The 27111-nt window shown below is 39.8% G+C and overlaps 3 protein-coding genes across 6 annotated transcripts in view; 2 read left to right on the top strand and 1 right to left on the bottom strand.

Moving 5' to 3' along the window:
- The window catches only part of Flo2 (flotillin-2), a 101626-nt gene that overhangs the window by 40633 nt on the left and 33882 nt on the right, over positions 1-27111 (bottom strand). The gene's annotated exons all lie outside the window — the stretch shown is intronic.
- On the top strand, positions 759-11962 carry LOC108070103 (glucose dehydrogenase [FAD, quinone]). The gene is made up of 3 exons (XM_017160433.3): positions 759-1403; positions 9063-9313; positions 10007-11962. Exons 1-3 carry the CDS (start codon positions 946-948, stop codon positions 11437-11439), a joined length of 2142 nt encoding a protein of 713 aa, XP_017015922.1. The 5' UTR covers positions 759-945; the 3' UTR covers positions 11440-11962.
- Positions 17695-22889, top strand: LOC108070118 (glucose dehydrogenase [FAD, quinone]-like). The gene is made up of 4 exons (XM_070219161.1): positions 17695-18005; positions 19288-20180; positions 20284-20320; positions 20932-22889. Exons 2-4 carry the CDS (start codon positions 19312-19314, stop codon positions 22654-22656), a joined length of 2631 nt encoding a protein of 876 aa, XP_070075262.1. The 5' UTR covers positions 17695-18005; positions 19288-19311; the 3' UTR covers positions 22657-22889.

Raw genomic sequence — 27111 nt, 5'->3', positions numbered from 1 at the left:
GCGAATGCAGTTGGATTCGCTGGAGAAAAACGTGCGCATGCGCAACTGTTTGGCGGCAGCGACGCCGGCGTCCTCTGCCGCGGCTACCGCCTCTGCCGGCGCTGCAGCAGCGGAGACAAAACGTCGCAGGCCAGCGGCTTTTGTGGCTCAGAAACGCAGCGACTGCCAAGCGAGGCGGATGGCCTAAAAAAAAACACATAGCGAAACGGGCTGGCGAGGCGAATTACCCAGCGAACCGGTTAACCGATTATCCATTATCCATTACACGATTACCCTTAACCGATTCCAAAAGACGCGCGCGGCCAAAAGCTAACTATTTCAATTACAATTTATTTATTTTTGTTTCTGTTTACTCAATGTGTTTTCGAGGCCTAAATGAAAGTGCAGAAAGGCAAGTGACTGTGAATGCGAACGTGACAACGGCACAGAGAGAAAATATCACCGAAATCGGTCAACAATTCCCCTGTTTCTCATATGAATGGATTTCCTTTTTAAACTGAATTGTGTTGAATTTATTATTATCAAAATATTCTTTCAAAACTTGTAGTAACTTAAAGAAATTTAGTGATGAACAAAGATTTACAATATATCCTTTTTAAAGAAAACATGAAGCTCTTATTTGAAAAACGCTTTTTTTAACGTCTAATCCTGATATATTCTAATTGCAGTTTTAATTTCCTTAATTTTGTTTTTAATTATTAAAATTGGTTAGTTATTTAATTGGCTCTGATTTTAAAAACCAGGATATGAGAAACTTTAAGTGACCACAATTTAATGATTTTTGTTTTTCTCAGTGTGCGCTCATAGTGAAGGCAAAAATCGATTAAAAGTGCAATGCAGTGACAGCAAGAAAGTGAATTAAAAAAATAAAATAAAAAAGGGAATCCGAATCCCGCGCCTAAATAAGTCAACTGGTTAGACCCTTCCCAAAATCCCAATTCCAAAATGGTCGTAGTTCCCGCTCTGGGCGCCGCCGCCGTTTCCGTGGGCGGCCTGCTCTTCAAGGCGAGTGCCGCCTCCAAGGCGGCGGCGGCAGCGGGCGTGGCAGCGGCGGGCGCCTCCAAATTGGGCCTCGCCATTGCGGGCGCCATTAAACTGGCCACCGCCGTGATCGGCGTCGGCAAACTGACCATCCTGCCCTTCCTGATAGCGGCTATCGCCTACTACAACTACGATCTCTTCGATCCCGAGAACCGTCCCTTCAATGTCCAGCAGGTGGAGGTGGCCTACGACTTCATCATCATCGGCGGCGGTTCGGCGGGCACTGTCCTGGCCTCCAGGCTCTCGGAGATCCCCCACTGGAAGATCCTCCTCCTGGAGGCCGGCGGCCATGAGACGGAAATCTCCGACGTGCCTCTGCTCTCGCTCTATTTGCATAAAAGCAAAATGGATTGGAAATATCGGTGAGTCAACTTTATGTAAAAATTCAACTTTTATAAAGAAAAGGTTGTACAAATTTGAAAATTTTAGTCCCTATTTTATTCGTTTTAATTAAAGGATTAAATAAAATTTAAATAATAGGTTCTTTAAAATCCTGAATAAAAATCTAAAATGGTATCCAGATTTACCATTTTCTCTCGAAATGTTTAACAGTTTAAATCATGCATTTTAAGTAGCATCCTTTTAGGTTCAACTTTTTTTTTTCAGTTTTTAGATAATATAATGTGATATTTTAGTTCCTTAAATTTTATGTAAATTAATAGTAGACATTTATACTTTTAAATGTGAATAAAACGTTTCGTAACTTGCTGAATCTTCCATTACCATTACCTATTCAACACTTTAGAATAATTATTAAATTATTTTAAATGTAATTAAAGCACGCACTAAATAACTTCCTGGTCTTAAGGTCGCTTCCTTATTTTAATTCCAAATATTTCCCGAGTACTTTTGTGGGTCATAGGCCTGTGTTTTGGGTGGAATGGGGTGGTGGGTCAAACGTTCGGCCTTAGCAGTGGCCCTGTTTGCCTTTTGTTTGCGCTCTTTTCGACCAGCTCATCCCAATGACTTTGCCAATTTTCCAAAAGCCGCCAACAAAAAGCATTGAATTCTGGCTTATATGCAAATCTCGCCGGGTGAGCCATTCATCGATGAGTTGCCGGCCATCATTAGCATTTGGAATAGACCAAGACAACTTGGCTGCGGTTTTGCGGTTCGGGTTCAGGCGACTCAAAACGATCATGATGATGATGAGGGCGATGATCATTGTGATGGTGCCAAAGGCCGGATTCGTTTAGTTAGCAACCGTCTGCCGAATTTCCAACTATTTGCAAGCTCTCTTCACACGCAAACAGCAAAACGATTTCAGCACTCGGCGAAAAGAAAGGGAAAACGAACTGACTAATTTGGTTTACTGACATTTCGTTTTGCAGGAAATGTTCAATTGGAATACAATTAGGATGAAGTTTGGTTAAGCTTTTCGATATTTCGCAAACCTATTTTTTAAATATTTTTTTAGTCCCCATAATAAATTTGCAAAAATAATACTATTTTTTATGAGTGATATTTAAAGTTGAGTTCCTAAATAGTTTTCAATGTAAAATGTGGGTAAATCAGATATTTGACTTTTTAGTTCACAATTTAGGTATATTTTGGTTTCTTCTTAACTTCCTTTTATACTATTATTGTTGTCTTCCCAAACGAATCCTTTGATATTTCCTAAATATATTCCTACATTGATTGTAATTGTAATTGTTAGGTTGTAAAAAACTTCTTGTAACACCTATTAACACGAATTACTTTACGATCGTTTTCATTTCTTTCCTCTCGATTTATGGCTTCTGCTCTCCAGCGTTCCAATTTCTCGGATCTTTCACTTTTCCCCGGCCCACTTTCCTCTCCACTATACTCCACTCAGCCCCCTCCAGAATGTTCCAATTAGATAAAGACAAATGTAAACCATTACCATTTACCAGTATCATCTCGATGGATCGGATCATCTGCCCCCTTTGTTGGGTCTCTTTTCTTTTCAAAGAGCAATTAAGTGCGGCTTTATATGGCGGGCTGAGCCTCCATTAGACAGAAAATGGAAAATGATCAGTGCTTCTGGGACTGATTCAAATTAGAACGGGCTACCGTTAGACGGGGCTGCCCGAAGGCTGCATTTTTATTTTGGGGTGGGTCCCTTGTTTCATTCAGATCGTTTTCTATCTCACGGCATTTCATTAATAACAGCTGATGCTGCTGATGATCAACGGCCACCTGTGGCCACCGGCTGAAGTCTCAAATTAACAAATCGAACGCCGCTGCTTAATTATTCATGAGCATTTGGCATTTTTTACTTCGTCGGAATTTTGTTCGAGCGTGTTACCAATACCGTAATCCATTTAACTGTTTAATGTGACAAGGGGCGGGGTTTTTTGGACTGGGTTGGGTTGGTTCCATAGGCCTAGCGGCGATTTTCGGCTGGGTTTCTCTATGGCTCTTCTTTTGGCTTTGGAGTTTCACTTTCAGAATTCCACACCCATTAGTATTCCCATTCCCTTGCCTTCCATTTGCATTATCTTTCCTTTCCATTTCCATTCCTAATCCCACTCCAAATACCATCTAATTTTGCGTAATTGAATGCAATATGCGGCCAAATGCATGCGAAATAAATCATAAGGTGCCAAATGAAACAATAGGCACACAGTAAAAATTCATATGATATTATATTACTTAGATTTAGATCCACAAATCTGTTATAAAAATAAATAATAGCTTAGTAATTAATAGATTTTTTTTATATTTCACCCAACTATCCTAAGAATTCGAGTAATTTTTCAATTTTTTCCCAAGATCAAAAATCGTTCAGTGCACACAAGAGCAGAAAAACCAAAACCCCAAACTAAGTGCATCGAGTGTGGCAATATAATCGAGTGTGTTTCTGAATCATTGCATCATTGGCAAACTCGGGAGAGTCGGTAGCACAGTATCTGCATTTTTGTATCTCCGTGTTTGTATCTCGGGTCTCCCAACTCCAGTCAGCTGGATCCCGAGAGAGAGAGATATATATACTTCTATACACAGCATTCGAGGTATATGAAAAAGAGTGAGTCTGAAGTGTTTGTTTTGGGTGCAATGTGTACAAATCGACACTCGAAAAGCGCTTTACAAGCAACGGGAAAATCAGTCAACAGACTGCTTAGAAATTGAAATTAAGAAAACAAGAAAAAGACTTGGCAATCACTCTCACGTCAATCATCGCCGGTAATCTTGATTGACTTACTTATGGGCGAGAGAAAAGTTTCACCCGCCTGAGAAAGTCGCAAAATTGGTGTCATCTTTGCGTTCAGTGTCAAATTTATGGGGTTCAAGGTCATAAAGAGATGATGAATATTTATATTTACAATATCTTTTTGCTTGAACAAATAATATTTAAAATATTTAAATACCTCTACAAACAAAAGCTCTTACAGCACTGATAATAAAGCGAACCATTTGCAATCACCTTCGCGTGCGATTACAGGATAAATGCTTTAAAGTTTTACGACTTGCCGCTAAATATTTCATAACCCAGTCTCGTGTGCAACGATCGTTGCAAGTCATTTGAAAGTATTCAAATTCGCAGCCGACAGACAACAGTGGATGCCGCCTAAAACCAACAATGGTTCTACAGGGTAAATAAGCAGCGAGACGGGGGAGTTCGAGTTAAGTTGTGGGCTAGAGGCACCCACAACCTGAAAAAAAAACCCCCATCTGCTGTGCATTCCAACTCGGGATGATTATGCAAGACGAGTTGGCGATGACCCCCAGCCTTATCCGCATCATTAAATTCCCTCCCCCCGCGTTTGTAAATGCCAGAAACTTAAATATTTTGGCATCTACAGTGGAGACGGGGACACGCCCCTGACGGATTCGGGTTCGCATTTTGAATGCAAGCTGCAAGCGGATATCAATTCATGAGGCAACTACACTGGGAGAAAGGAGATTTTAGTTATTAAGATATATGATATGAGAAATGCAGAGTTATAAAATCAAAAAAAATTAAAGCCCAAACAAATTTAAAAAAAATTGTATAATTAATTAAACAATTTTAAATAGGTATTTCAAACTTTTTTTCAATAAAAGCTAAGCTAACTACACCCAAAAAAATTAAGAACGATTGTTCTTTAGCTTTCCTACTTTTTCTCTTTGAAAGAATATTCTTATTTTAAAATTTTTTTAACTGGGTTCTACTCAGTGTCCAACTTCTCGCTATGTTCATTCTGAGATCGGGATATCCTACGCCGGTGCAGTCCAATTTCCCAACATAAAACCGGATCGCATCGGATCAGAGTTGCTCCGAGCGGCATGGTAAAAAGTGGGTTAGGCGGTCTGCAGGTCTACAGGTTTGGCGCCGCCATGGAAATGGCACGAAACGAAACGAAATGAAACAAAATGAAATGAAATGAAACGATGCTGAGACTTGGCAATTGCACCTGAATAGCCGGGTTGCCAATCGCGAAAAGCCAAAAAGCCGATCGAAAGGCGAGTGGATGGCGAGGAGAGTGGCTACGTGAGCCGGTTAAATGGACAGGCTTCGGTGGGTCGTCAAACGCGAGACTAGTGCCTCGTAGCTCGAATTGTGTCAACCGGGCAATAAAACATAAATATAAAAATAAAGAAAAACCAAATGCACTTCACGCATGCCCCCGAAAGAGAAGAACCACCGATAAACACTAAATATTGATATGGTTATTGATATATTTGGTTTTACACAATCGAAACACGCAATTCGTTATGCCACCAGACGAATAACAAATATTTGCTGTTAATCTAATTAACACCAATGTCGATTGGTTAGTTTAGAAATTATGCAAAGCGGAAAAGTTAGTTAGTGAGTCAGCAAAAATAAAGACAATCTATAAATATTTCTAGGATATATTTCAAAGGATATTTGTTGGCTATTGTTAAGTTTATTAATACCTATCGAAATGTAAAAGAAAAATGTAAAATCGGACTATTCATTAAAAAGTTATGAGCAAATAATGGAGAGCAAGCAGTCAATTTACTGCTTTACTGCTGATTTACTTAAGAATTACAAATTTTGTTAATCAAGTTCCGTTTCTAACATTTTTCCCACATTTTATTCAGCAATTATTTCATCTTTAAACCTTTCCATCAATAAATCGCTTGGAATCGTTGCCATTTTACAGCTTAATGCGGCCGCTAAGTGATTTTATATGGCAATCAACAGCTGTTCCATCCGAATGCGTTTCCCCTTTATTTGTTTTTTTTTTTTTTTTTTTTTTTTTTTGTTTGCTTCTTGGGTTGGGGATCTACGGTGAGGCCTTAACCAACTTTCGGTTAACGAGCATTAAACAATTACGAAAATAATGCAATCAACTCGAATTTTCGGCATGCATATTCATTTCATAAGCGGCAATTATGATTGCCGAGCCAGTGAATGTCCCTAATGCGTGTTTTTTTAAGCCACATTTTCTAGATCTTTAGTTATTTGGAAAAGAAAAATAAAAAACCTTATCAGCTTCATCGAATGAAACGCTACGCTTTGTAAGACATTCAGGATTATGTCACTAATGTATTTTTGATCTTTTTTAGAGAAATTTTATAATAAAAAGTTTTTAAGATTGTAGATATTTTAAAGGACATACATAGTGAGCATGTCTTTTATAAGGGATACCAAATTTCCTGGTTCTGTTAGATGAATATTTAAGCTATCCAATTTTTTAGATTAAATCATTAATTTAGATTTTCCCTTAAATTCTGTAACAATTTCCATTTCTAAAGGTTATTAAGGGAAGATCTACGCCCCCACACACACAATAAAAAAAGTATAATAAACTAAGCGAAATGAGTTAATAATAATTTGTTACGTTTATGTGAGTTAACTGTTAAATGGCTAATAAAAAGCAAACAAATTGCGTCAGTTGGGCGTCTCGCCCAGTCAGATGTGGATGTGGAAGTCGAGGCCGGAGTTGAAGCGAAAGTTTTTTTTCTCTATTTTCCTATACCGAACACTTCGATGTTCGTTTGGCACCTGTGTACCTGTATCTATGAGAAATGAGAAATGGCCGGAGCACGTAGCCAATAAGTCAGTATGCCAAACAATGTGCCACAGTGGACTCACAGTGGCGCGAATTGATATTAATGGCTTGCAAAGGGAAAATATTCATCACCGATCTGGGCAGCATAAATCAGACAACAAATATGTGCATGTCGTATGCTAATTACCCTTACCCTTACATTGGAGGAGGAGGAAAAAGGGGTGGAGGACCGGCTTTGACACCCTAATCGCCAAAGATGCAAATGCATTCGAGACAAGCGGTTGATGGACCATGGAGAGCCTGAAGTTAAACACTGAACCACCGGCTGAAATTGACTGACATCTTCATTATACACACGAAATATGCATGTTTTTAAGCTGGTAAAGGTAATACAAGGTATACAGATACAGAAGAATTACATGATTTCCACTACAAAACATATTTTAAATAAATATTTTCAGAGGACTTTTTTGCTATTAACTTTTCAAATTTTATTTTTTTTCAAAAGGTATCAATGCTTTTTATCACAAATTTCAAGAACCTTACTTTAATATTATAAATAGTTTGTATGCAGTGTATTTTCGTATTTTAGTGGATTTAAAAATCACCTTCAAAACCCTCTTTAAATATTACCTAATGGTATTAAAATCTTTAAATAAATATCCATATAATGTTTACATTATTTTCGGGTTAATGGGTGTTGCCAGCTTCGTTGCCATATATTTATGGCTTAAAGTTTACACTCTTTCTCTTTCGACTTAGCACGCTTTTCGCCCCGCAGCACGCCTGTGTTGGCCAAGTAAAATCATTGCTGACCAAGTTTTCCGCAACTGACATTTGATTTCCGTTTGTTTTCTTCGTCGCTTCGCCTTTCCCAGCCGAATGTGGTTAAGTTAAGCTAAGTTAAGTCGTCTCTGTGTCTCTTGATTGTTGCCTGTCACTGCTAATTTGTATTTTCATTAACGACAACAAAAAGTCTTCCTATATATTTAGCAGTGGCTATAATAATGGGCACCCAAAAGAAATGGAATTCGGATTTAGATTTGGAACGAAAAGGAAAGAGAAAAGAGGGGGGGAAAATATAGTTGTCAAAACGTTTTGTTGGCCAATTTGTCCGTTTGTATTGGCTGCACTCACGGCAGGGAAATATTCGGATAATGCTGGGAACCCTGGCAGGAGATTATTATCTCAACAAATGCGTAACTGCGCCTGGGATATCCGCTAATTGGTGGAGCTTGAAATTGCTGGGTGCAAATTATCGTGTTTTTCTCTGTTTTCTATTATTATCTCTTCCCTCTGATTTCTTATTTATGCAGTTATCACTTGTACAAGAAAATACAATTGCACTGCCTGACTTCCTCTTTGGTTCATTGACATTAAGTTTTCATTACTGATGAAAATGTTTATCAATGCATTTCTAAATTCTAAATGATTTATGTATATATTTATATAGTGTTTATTTCCCTTTTTTTAATTTAATAGATTTTTTAATTTGCTTTATAATTACAAAGTACACATTAAAAATGTGTATAGTTCATTTTAATCCTTCTTGTTAATGATAAACAATTTTTCGCTAGCTTAAGAGTGGTTTTTATCCAAGCTTGTGCAATTTTTCAAAGCAACCTCGAAGTACCATAAGCCACACTTTAAATGCCACTTGTAAATGCTTTATACTCGTGCTCAAAGATACTCGTACTCAAAGATACTCGTACTCAGGGATACTATAAGCCATAAAGCCATTTAAAGGGCAAAAGTACGAAGGGGAGGTCGCTCGGTTCATTGCCTCATGGATATTTTGGAGCTGAAGCTTGGCCTAATGAGCGTTTAACACCGGCTTTTGTATTTTGTAATTAAGTTGGCCACTGGGCAATTTGGGGGCGAGTGGGCGTGGCCTCTCTTGACTAATGCGCTTTCATTGTCGCTTTGTTTGCTTGCCCACAAAAATGATCGGATATCTCTTGTTTTTTTGCTGCTTGTTTGGTCTTGGCGAAATTCGCTAATTGTTTATTTTTCGATTTATCTACAGACAATTGTTAGGTTTTCTCTTTCGTCATCTCTTTTATTTTACTATTTATATATCATTATTATTTACAGAACCCAACCCCAATCGACGGCCTGTCAGGCGATGAAGGACAAACGCTGCTGCTGGACGAGAGGCAAAGTTCTGGGTGGCTCCAGTGTGCTGAACACGATGCTTTATATCAGGGGCAACAGGCGAGACTTTGACCAGTGGGCGGATTTCGGTAATCCCGGTTGGTCCTACGAGGAGATCCTGCCCTATTTCCGGAAGTCAGAGGATCAGCGCAATCCCTATTTGGCCAGGAACAAGCGCTACCATGGCACAGGTGAGTCTTTGGATAATCCAAATGTGATCCCTAATTGTTCAATTTAAAGTGAAGAGAATTAAAAATAGCCTAATAAACAAAAAGAAACTTCAGCATGTGACTATCATAACTCATTGCTCGCTGAGAGACCGTTAATGTCTAGTAAAACATCCTTACCAAGCCATAAATAAATCTTTTCGGCCATAAATCTTTTGCGCTTTTGTCTTTTTGAAAGTAGTAGCAGTAGTAAAATAGAAATTTAAGGCAAGGGAAAATATTCAAAAAGCGTGATAACTACTAACTCTTTCTCTAAAATATAAACTAGATGTAGTATAAAAATGTGTTATTGATCTAATACTAAATAATATAAATTCTATACTCAGTTGTATTTATTTCATATTAAGTATTATAAATTTTATATTTTGAAAAATCATTTCTATACCAACAGTTACGATATTCATACTTTGGAGAATAGTAATTTAGTACTCATCGTTTTGTTAGCTTATAGATTTTAAAATTGAATAAGCCTTATAAATACTCATCCTATTAATGGATATGTTACACTCAACCGAGTAGAATTCATCTAAGACTGGTTCAGTTTTTATAACTCCTTTTTTGTTGAGCGTACCTTTTTCTATTTTCAATTGGACAAACAGAGATCAAAAGTTGGATTCGATTTTATAAGAAAAATGCTAACTTTCCCATTTTTTTTAGGTGGTCTCTGGACGGTCCAGGACTCCCCCTACAACACGCCCATTGGACCCGCCTTCCTGCAGGCCGGCGAGGAGATGGGCTACGACATTGTGGACGTGAACGGGGAACAGCAGACGGGCTTTGGGTTCTACCAGTTCAACATGCGACGCGGCTCCCGCAGCTCGACGGCCAAATCCTTTCTGCGACCCGCCCGCCTGCGATCCAATCTCCACGTGGCCCTCTTCTCCCACGTGACCAAGGTGCTCACCGATCCGCAGACCAAACGGGCCACGGGGGTGCAGTTCATCAGGGACGGTCGCCTGCAGAATGTGTATGCCACCAGGGAGGTGATCCTGTCGGCGGGAGCCATTGGTTCCCCCCATCTGATGATGCTCTCGGGGATCGGACATGGCGAGGAGCTGGCCAGGGTGGGCATTCCCCTGGTGCAACATCTGCCGGGCGTGGGACAGAACCTGCAGGATCACATCGCCGTCGGCGGCATAGCCTTCCTCATCGACTACCCCATTTCGATTGTGATGAAGAGGATGGTGAATATCAATACTGCCCTGAGATACGCCATCACGGAGGATGGTCCTTTGACCTCGAGCATTGGCCTGGAGGCGGTGGCCTTTATCAACACCAAGTATGCGAATGCCAGCGACGATTGGCCCGACATGAACTTCATGATGACCTCCGCCTCCGTGATGTCTGATGGCGGCAGCCAGGTGAAGACCGCTCATGGGTTAACCGATGAATTCTACCAGGAAGTGTTCGGTGAGGTGAACAATCGCGATGTCTTTGGCGTTTTTCCCATGATGCTGCGTCCGAAGAGTCGCGGCTACATAAAGCTGGCCTCCAAGAATCCGCTGAGGTATCCGCTGCTCTACCACAACTACCTCACCCATCCGGACGATGTGAATGTGCTGAGGGAGGGCGTCAAGGCGGCGGTGGCCATGGGCGAAACGGAGGCGATGAAGCGATTTGGGGCGAGATTCTGGAACAAACCGCTGCCGAACTGCAAGCATTTAACACTCTTCACCGACGACTACTGGAACTGCTACATCAGGCAGTACACGATGACGATCTATCACATGAGTGGCACTGCCAAAATGGGTCCACCCACGGATCCCTGGGCGGTGGTCGATCCCCAGCTGAGGGTCTACGGCATCCCGGGGCTGAGGGTCATCGATGCCAGCATAATGCCGGCGATCACGAATGGCAATATCCACGCACCGGTGGTCATGATTGGCGAGAAGGGCGCCGATATGATAAAGCAACTCTGGTTGACCCCCACCACGGGAAACCAGGGTCAAGGTCAGGGACCCAGTCCGCGTCAAGGTCACAAGGTCGCCGCAGGAAGTCAGTGGCGGAGCAAGCGATCTTTGAATTCAACCAGTGAAAACGAGGACCTCGGAATCTCACCAGTCCATCAGTGGCCTTTGCCAAGGTCGTAGCGTTTCTTAAAGCCGGGGTTTAAGGGGGTCAAGGGGGGTGCGTAGGGGTGGGGGTTAGTTTCCGTCTTCGAAATAAATTTAATTTATTAAGCTTCACAATGCTTTACATTCTCACTGCCTCTCGCTCTCTAGCAAAAAATTACTAATAATTATAATAATGTCCTAACGAAAACCCCCTGCCTCCTCCGCCCATGGCCGTAGTCACTTAAGCGCTTCATGTAAATATCGAGTCATTTATGCTAATTCTTACATTTTTTTTTAAATATCGCTCGTCTGTTGTGTGTGTCTAATCGAAATGTGTATTTTTTGTTTTACCTTTTAATGTTTGTTTGACGCCGCGTACACTTGGAGTACCTCAATTAGTTCGTAAGTCGAGGATTACAATTACGATGCAAATGTTTGATTAGTTATTAAATGTAGACGAACTCAATAAATCGAATAAACACGAATATTACCTCAAGCGTTGCTTTATTGAACTAATTTAGATTATTTGGATTATTCAGATCATAAAACGTTGATCTGTCTATAAAGCTTATAAAACTTATTTATTTTTGGATTAAAAGTAAAGCTAAAGCTACAGTTTGAAGCATCGTAGTTAATCTCGGCTTACTTACAGTTTGACATCGGCTTACGATTTTTTATTAGCCCACAGTTTGAAATTCACCATTTAAAGCTTAGCCAAAGCTTACCTGTAATGAAAGATGGAAAAAGAGATTATTAGTAAACAAACTATTTTCAAATGAAAGCTTAAGATTCGAAAGTTGGCCTAAAGTTTTTAAAAGCTTCCCTTAGAAAGCTACAACCCTTTTAAGGCCAGGTTTAAAGAAAGCTTAAAATTAAGGCGGGAAATGTAGACTAAATAGTAATACCTAAAATTTAAAATATTAAAAAAAGAGTTTTAAGCGTTGTAACATAATATACAGTAGAGTAAAATAAAAAAAAGAGTTGGAAAAAAAATAAATATATTTAAAATATATTTTAATATTCATTAGGAAAGATGTAAAGTCCCAGTAGAAGAATTACAGAACAAAATGGGTTAAATATTTTATTTATATAATCAGTTTTCAGAGCCAAAGGTTTATTATTTTTTTTATTATGTATTCCCAATATGTCAGTCCTCAAAAATGTGCAAGGAAATGTTATGCAACTGCGTTACCAGTGCAGTTCCTCATTTCGCACATCGGATATCATATATTCCAGCGGATCTAAGTAATTCGATGCGGTTAGGTGCGTTAATGCCTGATGCCAATGCCATAATCCGATAATCTCCCTTCGGCATTGCAAATAATTGCAATTTTACAATTTCATTTGCCATTTCGGCCACAGCCGATGATAATTGCAATTAAGTACGAACATTAAAGGCAGCAGTTAACGGTGCGTAGAGGGATAATAAATAATTCCCAATTGAATAATGCATTTTCGGCCGGCACCAATAATTTGTTAACAAAATGCACAACACAAATCAAGGCGGTCTTGTGTGTGCTTGGCTAATTGCCGCAGATATTCCCCCATTTTTAACCACTTTTTCGCACTTGGGTCGCGGAAGACGGCCATAAATCTGAGCCACATGCCCACCTGGCCAGATTCCATCTCCATGTGCAGCGTGGGGTGGAGGCGCCCAGCTTTGAGGCCGATTCCAATCCCAATCCCAATTCCAATTCCAGCGCTCTCAAGTGCAACGCATAAATATTTATGCTGCGAAGCAATGACCGTCCAAAATTTTGCAGTCATCTGAACGAAAATGAAAGTTGCCCGCGACCGGGGAGCTTCTCAGCCCCCGCAGATCCCCTTCCCCATCAGCTGCTCCATTTCAAACCTCTCCACTTTTGCCCCCACCCAAACAGGGCACTGGGAGAAACAGGTGTAAATTTTCTTTTAAGGTTTTGGTTAGCTTAATGTTTAGCTTAATGTTTATAAATTATAGCATTTATTAATAAATATATATTTTTATGACCTTGAAAAATTCCTTATTTATAAATTACATTCAAATACAAATTTTAAAGAATTCCCAAATTAATTGCCTGGTATTTAAAAAGACTTATTAATTATATTTAAATTTTCACAATTGTATATATTTTTTCCAGTGCAATGTCAAGCTCAAAGTCGGCTTTTTGGCTTAACATTTGGCCTGGTTGTCGGAAGCCCACAACATGCTGAAATATATTTGCGATCACAGCGGAACCACAAGCAGTGCCCTCCCCTCCCCCCCTTGCATACATTTATTTTCATCTCCGTCCCTGTCTTTTTGCATACGCAGAGTTCAATGGGGGGCAATTGCACCTGATATCTGATGATAGCGCCCACAGAGATCGCAGGGTTCACAGAGTTGTTCAACTCTTTGACTCGCCTAATGAATGGAGCGAATGTGAATGGATTTATTTCGAGTAGGTTGTGGTTTTTCCGGTGGCTTCGCGGGGTTGTCAACGGGAGACAACGAAAATAAATTGCAAGGTGGTTAGTAAATTAAATTATAATTTATTAAGGGTTTTAGGGAACGAAAGAAAAAATGCTTCAGTGCCTCAATATTTTTTTTAATAATCCCATTACAAAAATAATTCATATAATAATTAATAAAATAAACTAAGATTTTCTAAAATAAGAAATCAAAATTTACCGTTTTTAAAGACATTTTTTATGCTTGAAAAAAAGAAAAAAAAACTATCAAAAATCATGATTTACAAAACCGAAAGCATTGTGACTACTTGTGACCGCCTTAAATTGTTGACAGTATCACAATACTTTGATATGTTCCCCCGGCCACAAGTACTCTTATTGATTTCGGTATCGAGCACTTTTACCCTTCGATTGCATCGATTGCCAAATGGAATGGAGTGCGAGTAAACAAACCGGAAATCTCCATCGCAAAGTCGATCTTTATGGCCTTGTTGCTATTGGCCCCCCAGTTAAACGCTCAACTTTTGGATTGGGAATCATGCATAATAAAACGGTAAGTCGATTGCCAGACTTGTAAATCGCTGGCGATGATCGCTGCGAGCAGTTTTGGCTCAGCCAAAGAAAGCCTCCAAACCTGCTGCTGCAGTACTTCTCTTTCTCCCCCAATGTCGCGCTCTCTCTTTCTCTTCGGTCTTTCCGTCCTTTTCTACGAAATCCCGAGAAGCTTTTGCATTGGCGCCGTGGTAACAAACGTTGAATGGAGCACGTAGCTCAGTGACAAGACCCGAAGACAGCCGAAGCCCCAAGAAATGGAAACGAAATCGAAAGTGCAGTCGTCTCATGGTCAGACACTGTAAAAAAATGTGCTAATTAGTTTTAAAATTCCAAAGTTATAAAAAAAAGCCAAATGTTGCATGTGTTTTTCTCATGTTAAATTTAAAGTGATATGGATGATAGATCACCCCCACTCTGGTAAAAAATTAAAGAAATTTTGGATTCGAAAAGTAGGCAACAAAAAAATTGTTCTGATATCACCCCCAAGAAAAAAATCCTAGATCCGCCACTGGTGATAATATACCATTATTAAGGCATTCAATATATGCTCTATTTTTTTACGGTGTAAACATTTTTTAAGCCAGCTTTACGGATATTTCTCCCTCTTTTTGTTCACTCTCTCTGGGGGCTCGAAGCTCGGACTTTTGTTTGTGCTTCGATTTGGACTCCACGGACTTTGTTGTTATCATTGTTGCGCTGTGAGGGAAAAGCTTTTGAAGGCCGTCCGAAAAGCTGCTTCTTCAACATCTTCGTCCAATGTGGCCAAAAGCAAAACCAAAAGGCGAATTGCTCATTGAACAAGACGAGCTCGTGGCGTGCGTTTCGCAGTGAGCGGCGAAATACAAGTGAAATATATATAAATATATATTCGAGAAATCGGGAGTGAAACGAAAACGCCGTGAACAAATATCACTCGAAGAAATTGCAGTGCAATCAATAGTACTTTGTCCCTTATATTTTTTTTTGTTCGTTTTTTTTTTTGCATTTTTTTGTTGCCGCTTTTGAAAGATGAAAGACGGCAACAGCAGTCATGGTAATCGTGAGTGAGACAAAGGAAAGTGGCAGGCAGTCGCGTTCAGTTTGAAGCCGCCACACCACAAAACAACAAAAAAAAATAATAATAAAAACTAAATAATCAGCAACAACAACTGGAAAACAGCAGCTACTGGAACCAGAGCAGCGGCCACTAAAAATAACAACAAAAAAACCGGAGGCAAGTGTACTAAAGTCAAGTGCAAATAAATAAAATATCCAGGGGAATTTCATGTTTCTAAAGTTTGTATGGCATAAATAACATCAAAGAATATTTTTAAAAATATTTAAAGATTTAAGAAATTATCTCTAATTTAAGATCTCTAATTTAAGATTGGTTTTCTTTTTAAAAGAACTTACTTTCCCATTAGTTAAAATATTTTAATTACCATTTTTCTGTTAGTTAGGCATTAACATTTACATTATGAACTAAAATCTTAAATATACCTTCGTTTTCATATTTTGTAGTTCGCCATACTTCATAATAAATACCAAATAAGAGATCAAATTTTACAACCTGTATAAAGACTGTATAATAAACCCACAAATAACCATTAACTCGTACATTAACACCTATTTGCATTCATACAACTCGACATCCATACTTGGGTACCACAACTGCGCGATTATTTTCACTTTTATTTTATGTAACAACTCCGATTTCTGACCCTTGAGCGAGGGGGAAAAAGGGGCCGCAAAAAAATATATAATATATATTTAAAGTAAAGGAGGCGAATACTGTGGGGCAGATATTCTTATGTAAGCCTCCGCCGCCTCCTACCAACCACGCCTTGCGGCTTAGTTTGTTTATTTGCTTGTGGTCTATTCACACTTTCTACCGCCGATTCGGTGGCATTACTCCACCGATCCAGCAGTCCAGCGATCCACCGCCTCACACCTCTGTGCGAATTATTATCAATTTGTGCACGTCGCGGCCATAAAGAGGCAATCATGGAGCGCGTGTATCGCCACTGGCACTGCATATGCATACGAGTCGGGCAATTAAAAGTCCCAAGCAGGCCAGCAAGAAAGTGCTGCTATCTAGCGTTATAACCATATTTGGTTAGGGAAGTGGGGCAGTCGCAGCGAACGGGGAATACCCTAGGTAAGGAATAGGAATACAACTTATTGATGAGCCAGCTGAAATTTATGGTATTTCTAGTTTTTATCCTATATTGATCGAATGAATAGTACCTACTCTTTAGAAGCCATAGTTTAAGGAAATAACTCTTAAAACTAAAAGTTTATGTTTATTTTGCACTTAAAACTTCAATTTAATTTTTAGTATTATTTCAAGTATTTTAGTTACAATTATACGCAATATAAAATTTAAAAATATATATATAATATATAATTGTAGGTCAAATAAATCATGTTTTAAGTAATTTAAAAAAAATTAACAATATAGGAAAAAAACGAAAACACACTTAAAATAAATTTGAGAAAATATTTGAAAAAATTCTTCTGAAATAAATAAGCTAATTAATATTTAGGCAATTAATCTCTAATATGATATGTGAGTAATTCCAAAATTAATCCCGTTTCCAAATGGTCATTAAATACACCTTAAATGTTTTAGGGCCCCAATAAATCATAGATTTCAAAGAGGTAAATGTGGTAATTACTTAGTTTTCAGTTGTCACCTGGCAACTGCAGCGCACGTAGTAAGGAAATGCGCCAAGTTTTCTGTTTTATTACATTTCTTGTGTGTGTGTTATTTTTTTGTTAGCCAAGTTGAGCTTCTTTAATGTGTCACGGTACCATGACTCAGCCGATTGTCGAGAAAGCGTTCAGCTGAGGTAAAGTAGCTGAAATTACTTACCACTTTCGGACTGGATTTATGTGCGATGCGACCCACAAAGGGCGGAAAAAATAAAAAAAATAAGAAACAAACGAGCCAACAGAAATCCGTGAAAATGTCATCAATTATGGGGCATAAAGTCTGTCCATAATTAAAAGCTGTCAAATCATAATTGGCAGGCAGTTGAGGCTCAACAAGAAAACAATAAAAAAATACAGATACAAATAAAAACTGAACCAGAAACTACAGGCAGTTGCTAACAATGTGTGAATTGCATAATGACGACGGCTGCTGAACCAACGAAATAGATGGATGAATCGACATCAATGTGATGTAAAAATGCCCGAGAAAACCTGGCCCAGTATTGCGTCAAGAAGTGAAGAAGGGAAAAATATAAAAAATATCTCGGAGGGTTTTTCTTTGTCACTCCGCCCAAGGGCGTTGCATAAATTAGCGGCCAGTGTTGCGTCTGCCTTTAACGGGGATTTGAGTGAATGAATTTTTCGGATTTCAGATCTCGGACTTAATTTCTGCAGCTAGCTGATGATGTTTGTTTTTTGTATTTTTCTTCTTTTTTTCTGCTTTTAGTTACATGGCAACCGTCGAGCCGTTCAAATCGCTGAAGCGAAATTGCCAGGCGAAAAATAGTTATATATACACTATCTCAATTTAGTTAACAGCATTTTGAGCGGCTAAAAATAGACAACTATTTTCGGTTTCGGTGTGGTTAATTAATCGAGAGCAGTTCCAGTTACTTTTCTTTCTTTCGAGTGTTGTGACAGAGGTACCCCCGAAAAAATACGAAAAAATCCAAAAATAAGAAGGGAAAAATAAAATAAATATTACATACAATTGGGATTACATGAAATACGAGTACCGTATGTAGGAAGCTCGATGTCGCTTGCTTGGCTTTCACTGCTGCGATCGCTTTAAATCGAGAGCGCGGGGGGAAAATGGAAACTGGAAAAACCACAGAAAAACAACAACAACAGGAGCTGGACGGCAATTAAACCCCGATGCCGCCGATGGACAAACAAAATAACGAAATTGCATTTTACAAGCCAAGACATTGAGACATTCGAGACTCTCGAGAGACAAGACAAGAGTTGAGGATTTTTTCTTGTATTTTATTTTATTTTTGCCATTGCTTTTTCCGCCTGCCAAACGGCATTGAACTTGAAAAACTAGCCAGCGAGGGAAAGAAAATATACAGCCGTGAAAAGACAAAAAGCAATATATACATATAAATAAGAAAACCGAAAGAAATGGCTAGCTAATGAGATTCGTTTTCGGCTGACATCATTTGAATATTTATACTTTTTTTTTTACAAATTCAATTTCTATGCGATTTGATAACGTTTTATTTTCGTAGTTTTTCGTTGCTTGCGAAAAGTGTAAACAAGTTCGTTGCCTAAGTCTTTTGTTTGGCTGCGCGTGTGACAGCGCCATCTGTTGGCCAACGATTGCCAAACTGGAGGCTTTTGGATATATATATCTATATAGCGGCTTCCGCTAGACAATAATGCTTGCATGTTGCTGATTTTCGAGCCAGTTTTTTTACGTTTTTTGTTTGCCAAGTCATGCAACAATGGCAAACATGTTAACAAGAAACCAAAAAAAGCCACTACAATGCTCATCAGTTACCCATCATCCATAAATGGATGAAATGATAGCGCCGCTCCCACGCTTCGATTGTCGATTGTCGTTATCTCGAAATGGTCGAGAGCTGGTTGCTCCATTGCGGATTAGGCTGGGAAAATTGGGATGTTGCGGACTAAACCGAAATAATAATGAGTATAAATGTCGTAAATGTGGTCGTTTGAATTACAATCGATCGACGTTATTTGATACGTTGCTAATGAGAATTCAGAATGCATATTATAATATTTAAAACGAATAATAAAATAAAAGCAAATAATAAAATGATACAATTAAATAATATATAAAATAATAATAAAATTAAAATCTAATCTTGATATTTTGAGCTATCTATTTTATTTATTTAATATTTGTAATACTTGTAACTTATTTTAAAAATATTTATTTAATATTCTTTTCCCTTGCAGTTCTGTTCATATTTCTGTCAAAATATGGGCCAAGAGATATCGCAGCAGCAAAATCAGCCACACCAACAACACCAGCAGCACCAACAACAACAACAACCCCCCCACCACAAACTCAGGCAGCCGCAGCGAAAGAGCTTCAGCGGCATTAGCAACACCAATCAGCCGATCTACACGCCCACCAGTCACCTGTCCACCACCAGCAGCTCCTCCACCACCACCAACGACTACAGCAGCCCCAAAAATAATAATATAAATAACAATAATAATAATAGCAACAACCAGAACTACCGATTGCGTCACAAGTACAATTTGAGCAAGCAAACCTACGAGAGGAGCAAAATAGCAGTGAGTCAATCGGACACCGATTCCCATTACGCCAAGCTAAATCTGCAGAGGAGCAGCTCGCAGAGCTCGGACAGCGGGATATACAACTCGTCGTGCCACTGCAGCTCCATATCCTCGATATCGGTGGTCAGCAGCAGTGCCAGCAGCAGTCGGAGCAGCAGCAGCTCCAGCCGAGGCTGCCCCAGCTCCCTGGTCTCCAGCAAGTCGAATCGGTCGCTGGACAAGCAGAAGCACTACCTGAGCCACCACCTGTACATCAAGTCCTATCTGGATATCTTGGAGGAGGACGAGCGGGCCAGGGCGCACTTCAAATCCGCTCGTCCCGGCGGCATTCGCAACTATACACCCAAGATCTTGGCCAGCGGCGAGTCGAGTTTGTCGGGGAATTGTAGTTCCAATACCAACACCGCTTCCTCTTCGGCTGCCTTGTCATCGAGTGCTCCGGCCCATTGTTACGGACCGGGAAAAAGGTCAAGCGGAGCAGGATCAGCAGGATCAGCAGGAGGAGCAACTGGAACTACGGGCAATCGAAACAGTCAGGAGGATCCGTGGATTTGACAATTACTGAAACATGGCGTTTGGCACAATGACGTCTTTGCTTGGCATGATCCCGCTGCTGGCGATCGGCATGAATTTCTATCGCTATCAAAGCGTCGATCCCGAGAACAAGGTCCAGGAGCCAACCGTCGTAAGTTCAAGTCGAAATTAGTAACTAAAACCTATTAGAATAATTCTAGAACTTGAAAAATATCGAGATTATCGATATATGTCAAAGTTTATCGGAAATATCCATATTTTTCTGACTTCTTTTTTTATAAACATTATTAAAATAATGTATTTAGATTTAATTTATTTTTCCTTGATAACCTCGATATAATCTACGCAATATTGTGATAATATCAAAAATATCGATATTTTTCAAGCTCTAATTCATATAAATCATAAATTTCATCTCTGACTACTCTGAAAATGTGTAAATTTATTATATCGATCACAATCATTACTTTGATGGCATGTTACTTCAACCTAACGTCCATATTATCATAATTATTCATTTCAGTAGCTCACATACCCCGTTAATCATTTAAAATGTATCATATTCGTTTTTAGTATATCATTATCATTATACTAAGGTAACTCTAACTCATCATTTAAAATTCAAAACCTATTCCTAACTATTCAAAGAATCTAATAATATATAATTTATGTAACGTAAAAAAAATTTAATATAAATTCAAATTAGTTTTTAAGTTATCACTGCTTATACTAAATATTCTTTTTCATATCTTCATTTTTCAGATACGTCGTCAGTATGATTTCGTGGTGATTGGCGGCGGATCCGCGGGCGCTGTGGTGGCCAATCGCCTGAGTGAGGTGCGCAACTGGACGGTGCTGCTCCTGGAGGCGGGCGGCGATGAGACGGAGATCTCGGACGTGCCCGCCCTGGCGGGATATCTGCAGCTGACGGAGCTGGACTGGAAGTACCAGACGACGCCCTCGTCCACGCGCCAATACTGCCAGGCGATGAAGGGCGACCGGTGCTTTTGGCCGCGGGGTAAAGTCCTCGGCGGCAGCTCCGTCTTGAATGCAATGGTCTATGTTCGTGGCTCGAAGAACGACTACAACCACTGGGCCTCGCTGGGTAATCCCGGCTGGGATTACGACAGCATGCTCAAGTACTTCCTCAAGTCGGAGGACGTTCGCAATCCCTACCTGGCCAAGACGCCGTACCACGAGACGGGCGGCTATCTGACCGTCCAGGAGGCTCCCTGGCGAACGCCCCTCTCGATAGCCTTCCTGCAGGCGGGCATGGAGATGGGCTACGAGAATCGGGACATAAATGGGGCCCAGCAGACGGGCTTTATGCTGACGCAGAGTACGATTCGCAGGGGTGCCCGTTGCTCCACGGGCAAGGCCTTTATCCGCCCGGTGCGACAGCGTCAGAATTTCGATGTCCTGCTGCATGCAGAGGCCACCAGGATCCTGTTCGACAAGGAGAAGCGGGCCATCGGAGTGGAGTATATGCGGGGAGGCCGCAAGAACTTGGTTTTCGTGCGTCGCGAGGTGATCGCAAGTGCCGGGGCCCTGAATACACCCAAGCTATTAATGCTTTCGGGCATTGGACCGTCGGAACATCTGCAGGAGCACAACATACCGGTTATATCCGATTTGCCCGTAGGCAATAACATGCAGGATCACGTGGGTCTGGGTGGCCTCACCTTTGTGGTCGATGCCCCGCTGACCGTGACCCGAAATCGCTTCCAAACCATCCCCGTTTCCATGGAGTACATACTCAGGGAACGCGGTCCCATGACCTTTTCGGGTGTGGAGGGCGTGGCGTTTCTGAACACCAAGTACCAGGATCCCTCGGTGGACTGGCCGGATGTGCAGTTTCATTTCTGCCCCAGTTCGATTAACTCGGATGGCGGCGAGCAGATAAGAAAGATACTGAATCTGCGGGATGGCTTTTACAATACGGTTTATAAACCACTGCAGCACAGTGAAACCTGGTCGATATTGCCCCTGCTGCTGCGACCCAAGAGCACCGGCTGGGTGCGCCTCAACTCGAGGAACCCACAGCAGCAGCCCAAGATCATACCGAACTACTTTGCCCACCAGGAGGACATCGATGTGCTGGTCGAGGGCATCAAGTTGGCCATCAATGTCTCGAATACCCAGGCCTTCCAGCGATTTGGCTCGCGGCTGCACAACATTCCGCTGCCGGGCTGCCGGCATTTGCCCTTTCAGTCGAATGAGTACTGGGCCTGCTGCATCAAGGAGTTCACCTTCACGATCTACCATCCCGCCGGCACATGTCGCATGGGTCCCAGCTGGGATGTCACGGCCGTCGTGGACCCGAGACTGAGGGTCTACGGGGTGTCCGGCGTTCGGGTGGTGGATGCCAGCATTATGCCAACGATTGTCAACGGGAATCCTAATGCCCCGGTCATCGCCATCGGCGAAAAGGCCTCCGATCTGATCAAAGAGGATTGGGGCGCCCGCAGGGCGAACACTTCATCGTAGTTCTTAGATTGTCTATCGCTAATTTATGTTTTCAACTAGTCAAATGTGGATTAACTGATGTAATTGTATCGCTATGTGCTTTTTTGTTTTATCAACTTCCTCGTTTCGTTCGCCGCTAAATTTATGCTTAGTTATTCGGTTAAGTTAAGTATACGAATTCCCACATACCATTACTTTTTTTTTTTTTATCTTATCAAGCATTTTATTAAATATTTATGTATTTATGAAACAGTTTTCAAGGTGTTTTATTTTGTTGTACATGTCGGCTACTTAATATAAATATGGGGACTTCTTAAAGGATTTTTTTAAATATTTATTTTGGTTTACATGTCGGCTACTTGATTTTTAATGTCAAATACATTTTATCTACATGGGAAACCATTTTTAACCAAGGATTCTCTAATTTACATGTAATATTACATGACAATTGGTCTTAATTTCGCTCTTTTTGGGTATGCAATAATTTTTTAACTACTGAAGAGATATTAAAATAAAGAACAACAAATAAACAAAGTGAAATACACCAGAAACCTTTTAAAAATAAAACTATCTATAAAAAGCTGATAAAAATAGTTATAATGAAAAAACAAATTCATTTGTTGGTTGTTTCAAGCAGGGACCGTAAATAATCATTATTTGAGATTTTTATTTTAAAAGGCCTACTGAGGTTTTTACATATTTTAATCAACAATTTAACTGATTTTTATGCACTTTATAGACATGAACAAATAACAGTTAATTTGCTTTCCAGATTTGTTGAAATGCATATACTTTGTGGACAAGAGTAAAAAGAACGTTATTTTTGACGTTTAAAACAAAATATCACAGTAGTCTTTTTAAAATAAAAATCGTAAATAATGATTATTTACGGTCCCTGGTTTCAAGTAAACTTAGCATATACACAAACCACTAACAAGAGTTAGCTTAGACGTGAACCCCAGAGGAAGTGAAGTCACGAAATTCATAATTTCAATTTAATTTTTCGATTTGCCTTAAGTGCTGGGCGTTTTTTGAAGTCCGCCCCTTTTGGCCAGCTTTCTAGGCTGCCCACTCTTCCGCCTTCCTAAAGCCAAATGTCAAAAATTGCCAGTATAATCAAAAATTCCCCTCCGCGAAAGCCCCTTGAAAAGTATAAACTCTGCATTTATGATATGCTGATGGTTTCCGTATTTCCCCCGTCCTCCTTTTTTTTAGTTTTTTTTTTTCGGGCCGTGGGCGTGGCTTGATAGTCGGGCTTCCGTGTTGCGATCAAAAAAAAAATACAGTTTCGCTTTCGAGCGTTCAAGTGTGCCAAGGTTACCTGAATTTGTGTTGACCACACAGCACACAGAGCATTCGGCACGTTTTATTTCGTAGGTGCCAGTTGAAAGTTTGGGCAATGGCCTGTCGACAATTATCGGCTGCCAGCGAAAAGCCGGACAATTGCGAATTTCGCATGCTACTTCCAGAGAAGCCCTGATAATATTGCAAAAATAATAGTAATAATACCAAAGACCAACAAACGGCAATGAAACGGAGGAGTCTATAAACCACCCAAGGCGATGCCCAGACTTCTTATATAAGGCCCTTTTAGGGGGTCTGCTATACGGTATACAATAAATAGTATTCAGCAGACAGTGGGAAATAACTAATAAATAAATGCAAACAAAGCTCGGGCAAATATTTGATTTGATTTTAACGAAACGACAAGTCATAGCGACCGCATACGAATGGAAAGTGTTATGCCAAAGTTTTGGAGGGGTAGCGGGATGATGACACACTATAAAATTCATTTATGGGGGACACGGCAACAAAGATCGCGGGGACGTGGAGTGAATATATCTGAATATCTGTGTCTGTGGTCAGTGAAACGATGCGTCGGTCAGGCAGAAATTGGGTCATTAAACCGCCGAGAGTTCGATCGATGATTCGATGAGACCCCTTGAAAATGAGCCGGCAGATGAGGTAAGATAGGAAATGCACATAATGTGGGGGCGGGGATTTAAGATGGATGGAAAAAAGCGTTTGTGTATAAATCATGCGTGGATATACGAAAGGTGATATGGACTATCACCAAGTTATGGCCAAGATACAGCAAAAAAAATAAACATAAAAAATTCAAATTTTTACCAAAAACTCAGATACCAAGTTTTCACAAAAAAATAATTCGATTCTTTACCATAACAATGGAAATATTGATCCAAATATGGATTGTCATACCTTTCTGAACTCGTTATTTAATTTGCAATCGATTGGCATTTAAACCTGGACATTTTATTTTTTGGCCATTTTTCGCAAAACCCTTTAAAAAAAATTGAAAACTTGACCAAATTTCATTTTTTTTAAGATCACCCGGAAAGGGTCATGGATTTATTTATTATTTTGTTATCTGTTCAAAACAGTATGTATTTTCATGTAAGACCATTTTTGGCCAAGTTACAGCAAAAAAACAAACAGAAAATATGTATATTTTTGTCAAAAACCAAAATCCCGAATTTCTAAAAAAAAAAAAAAACCAAACCGATTTTTTCGCTAAAAGAAAATATTGATGTAACCCCTTATAAAAAAAAATCAAATAAAGTGAATCATTTGTTTACCACTCATTGGTAATCATTCCGTGTATCTCATCAGTGCGTGTATGCATTGAATCGAAATTAATCATAATACATATCAGGAGGAATTTGCATTCGCTTGAATACCTTTTCTCCCCCTTTTCACCACCAACATCTTGGTCTGTATTATCTCTTCTCCCACATCGTCGTAATCGTCATCCTCTTTAGCTCCATAGTTCAAACAGAGATACGTGATGTCGAACACACGCGACAAATCGCACAAGAAAACGAGAGAAGAAAACGAATCCAAGACTGGTTGGGATTTTTATTTTAGCTTATTTTTTTCAGCGGGAAGAGGCTTGGGGAGCTGCAGGAGGGATTGAATAATCTCTGTTTAATTTCGGTCAATTATGCCGTGCCTCAGTCGGCCGTCCAAGTTGCAATTGCAACGAAGCCAAACCAAAACCAAGACCAAAAAGCAAACCAAACCGAAAAAACCGTACCGATCCGAACCCGAAATCGTTCAAGGCATATAATTTCAATTGCAAACTGGAAAGAGAAGAAGAAAAAAGGGAGGGGAGGCTGAAGAAGGGGGAGGGAGTATGGAGGAGCATTGTCAAAAAAATATCAGACGGGCGGCGGGCTTATGTCATAGATGGGGCAAGCAAGGTGTTAGGTGCCGCGCCTCACGTAGGCAATCAAAATCCAAATCAAAGCCACACAATATCCGCGCAGCCAGCTAACGAGCTTTAATCCCGAGTTAAAGCCACTTGTTGCCCTTTTAATTCGAGCTCCCATTTGGCAGGGAGCCTACCTTTCGCCAGATGTTGCACTTAAGCTGCACACCCCCTCTTCGGATCCGAATAAAAAATACAAAAACAGATCAAATTGACTTTAAGGAGTTTTTAAGCTGGGCGAAAGTTTCGATACCCTTGATAAGGGTATGGGTTTTATTTGATCACTATACAATAAAAATAGTGCATTAAAATTATAAGAAATTAAAAAAAGCGGGAAATTGGTTTATAAGATTTGAAAACCCTTTTAAGATTCCCTGTTCCATCTATAATAACATCAATTAAAGCTAAAATATTTGACTCTCTTAAGATCAGAATAAAAAATTCCAAATATAAGCAAGCTAAAAAATATTAAAATATTTATATTTTTAAACAAATGTACGAATGAAATAATATTATTTTTGGATTTTTTCTTCAAGATGTCAATTTATAAAAAAAAATATTACTTATAATAATAAAAAAAATTAATGTTCTTTGACATTTTTATAGATATAAACTAAATGTTCCTTAAATTAATTAACTTTTCAAGAGCATTCGCAAGTTGGACTGCAAAATGTAACCTTTCTTTTCTATGAGTTGCATTTTTTTGAGGGCGTTGTTACTTAAAATCGCCACATTCCCTTTTCGGCAAGCTTATCTCTCAATGGCTCCACCTCCTGGCCCAAGGCCCCTCTTTATATATAATATGTAGATCCCTCTTCCCTGAGCACTAATTGCACTTTAACACCCAACACACAAAAACGGCGAGTCGAGAAACGAAGCGAAATGGGAAAGAGACAGCAGTGAAATATTTCAACAGCTTACCTAAATCATGTTGTTGCTCTTTACCGTAGCTGTGCTGTTTTTGTTTTTTTCTTAGCTTTTTTGGCTCATGATTACATAAATTATACCCGTTGACAAAACACAGCCAGCCAGGTTGTGCCAGCCAATTGCCAAAGAGATTTCTCGCGGGCGAAGCAAAAACTAAAAAAAAACAGACAGACAGAAGAAAAAAACAAACACACAGATTTTTCTCAGCCATGTTTATGGGTTAATAACTTCATTTGACCATTTTTCGTCTTTGGCTTGGCACTTTTCTGCCGAGTTTGGCATTCGAGGAATGCGGTTACTTAGGTGGAGAGAACTTCCAG

Source organism: Drosophila takahashii, chromosome X, assembly GCF_030179915.1.
Source record: "Drosophila takahashii strain IR98-3 E-12201 chromosome X, DtakHiC1v2, whole genome shotgun sequence".
NCBI lineage: Eukaryota > Metazoa > Arthropoda > Insecta > Diptera > Drosophilidae > Drosophila > Drosophila takahashii.
The sequence above is the reverse complement of the archived record's forward strand: the minus strand, read 5'-3'. Positions and strand labels throughout refer to the sequence as shown.

Coding starts and splice junctions, on each gene's coding strand:
- LOC108070103 (XM_017160433.3), top strand. CDS start 946: ATGGTCGTAGTTCCCGCTCTGGGCGCCGCCGCCGTTTCCGTGGGCGGC. Junction 1,404..9,062: donor AAAATGGATTGGAAATATCG/GTGAGTCAACTT, acceptor TATTATTTACAG/AACCCAACCCCAATCGACGG. Junction 9,314..10,006: donor CAAGCGCTACCATGGCACAG/GTGAGTCTTTGG, acceptor CATTTTTTTTAG/GTGGTCTCTGGACGGTCCAG.
- LOC108070118 (XM_070219161.1), top strand. CDS start 19,312: ATGGGCCAAGAGATATCGCAGCAGCAAAATCAGCCACACCAACAACAC. Junction 20,181..20,283: donor CGAAACAGTCAGGAGGATCC/GTGGATTTGACA, acceptor TCGCTATCAAAG/CGTCGATCCCGAGAACAAGG. Junction 20,321..20,931: donor AGGTCCAGGAGCCAACCGTC/GTAAGTTCAAGT, acceptor TTCATTTTTCAG/ATACGTCGTCAGTATGATTT.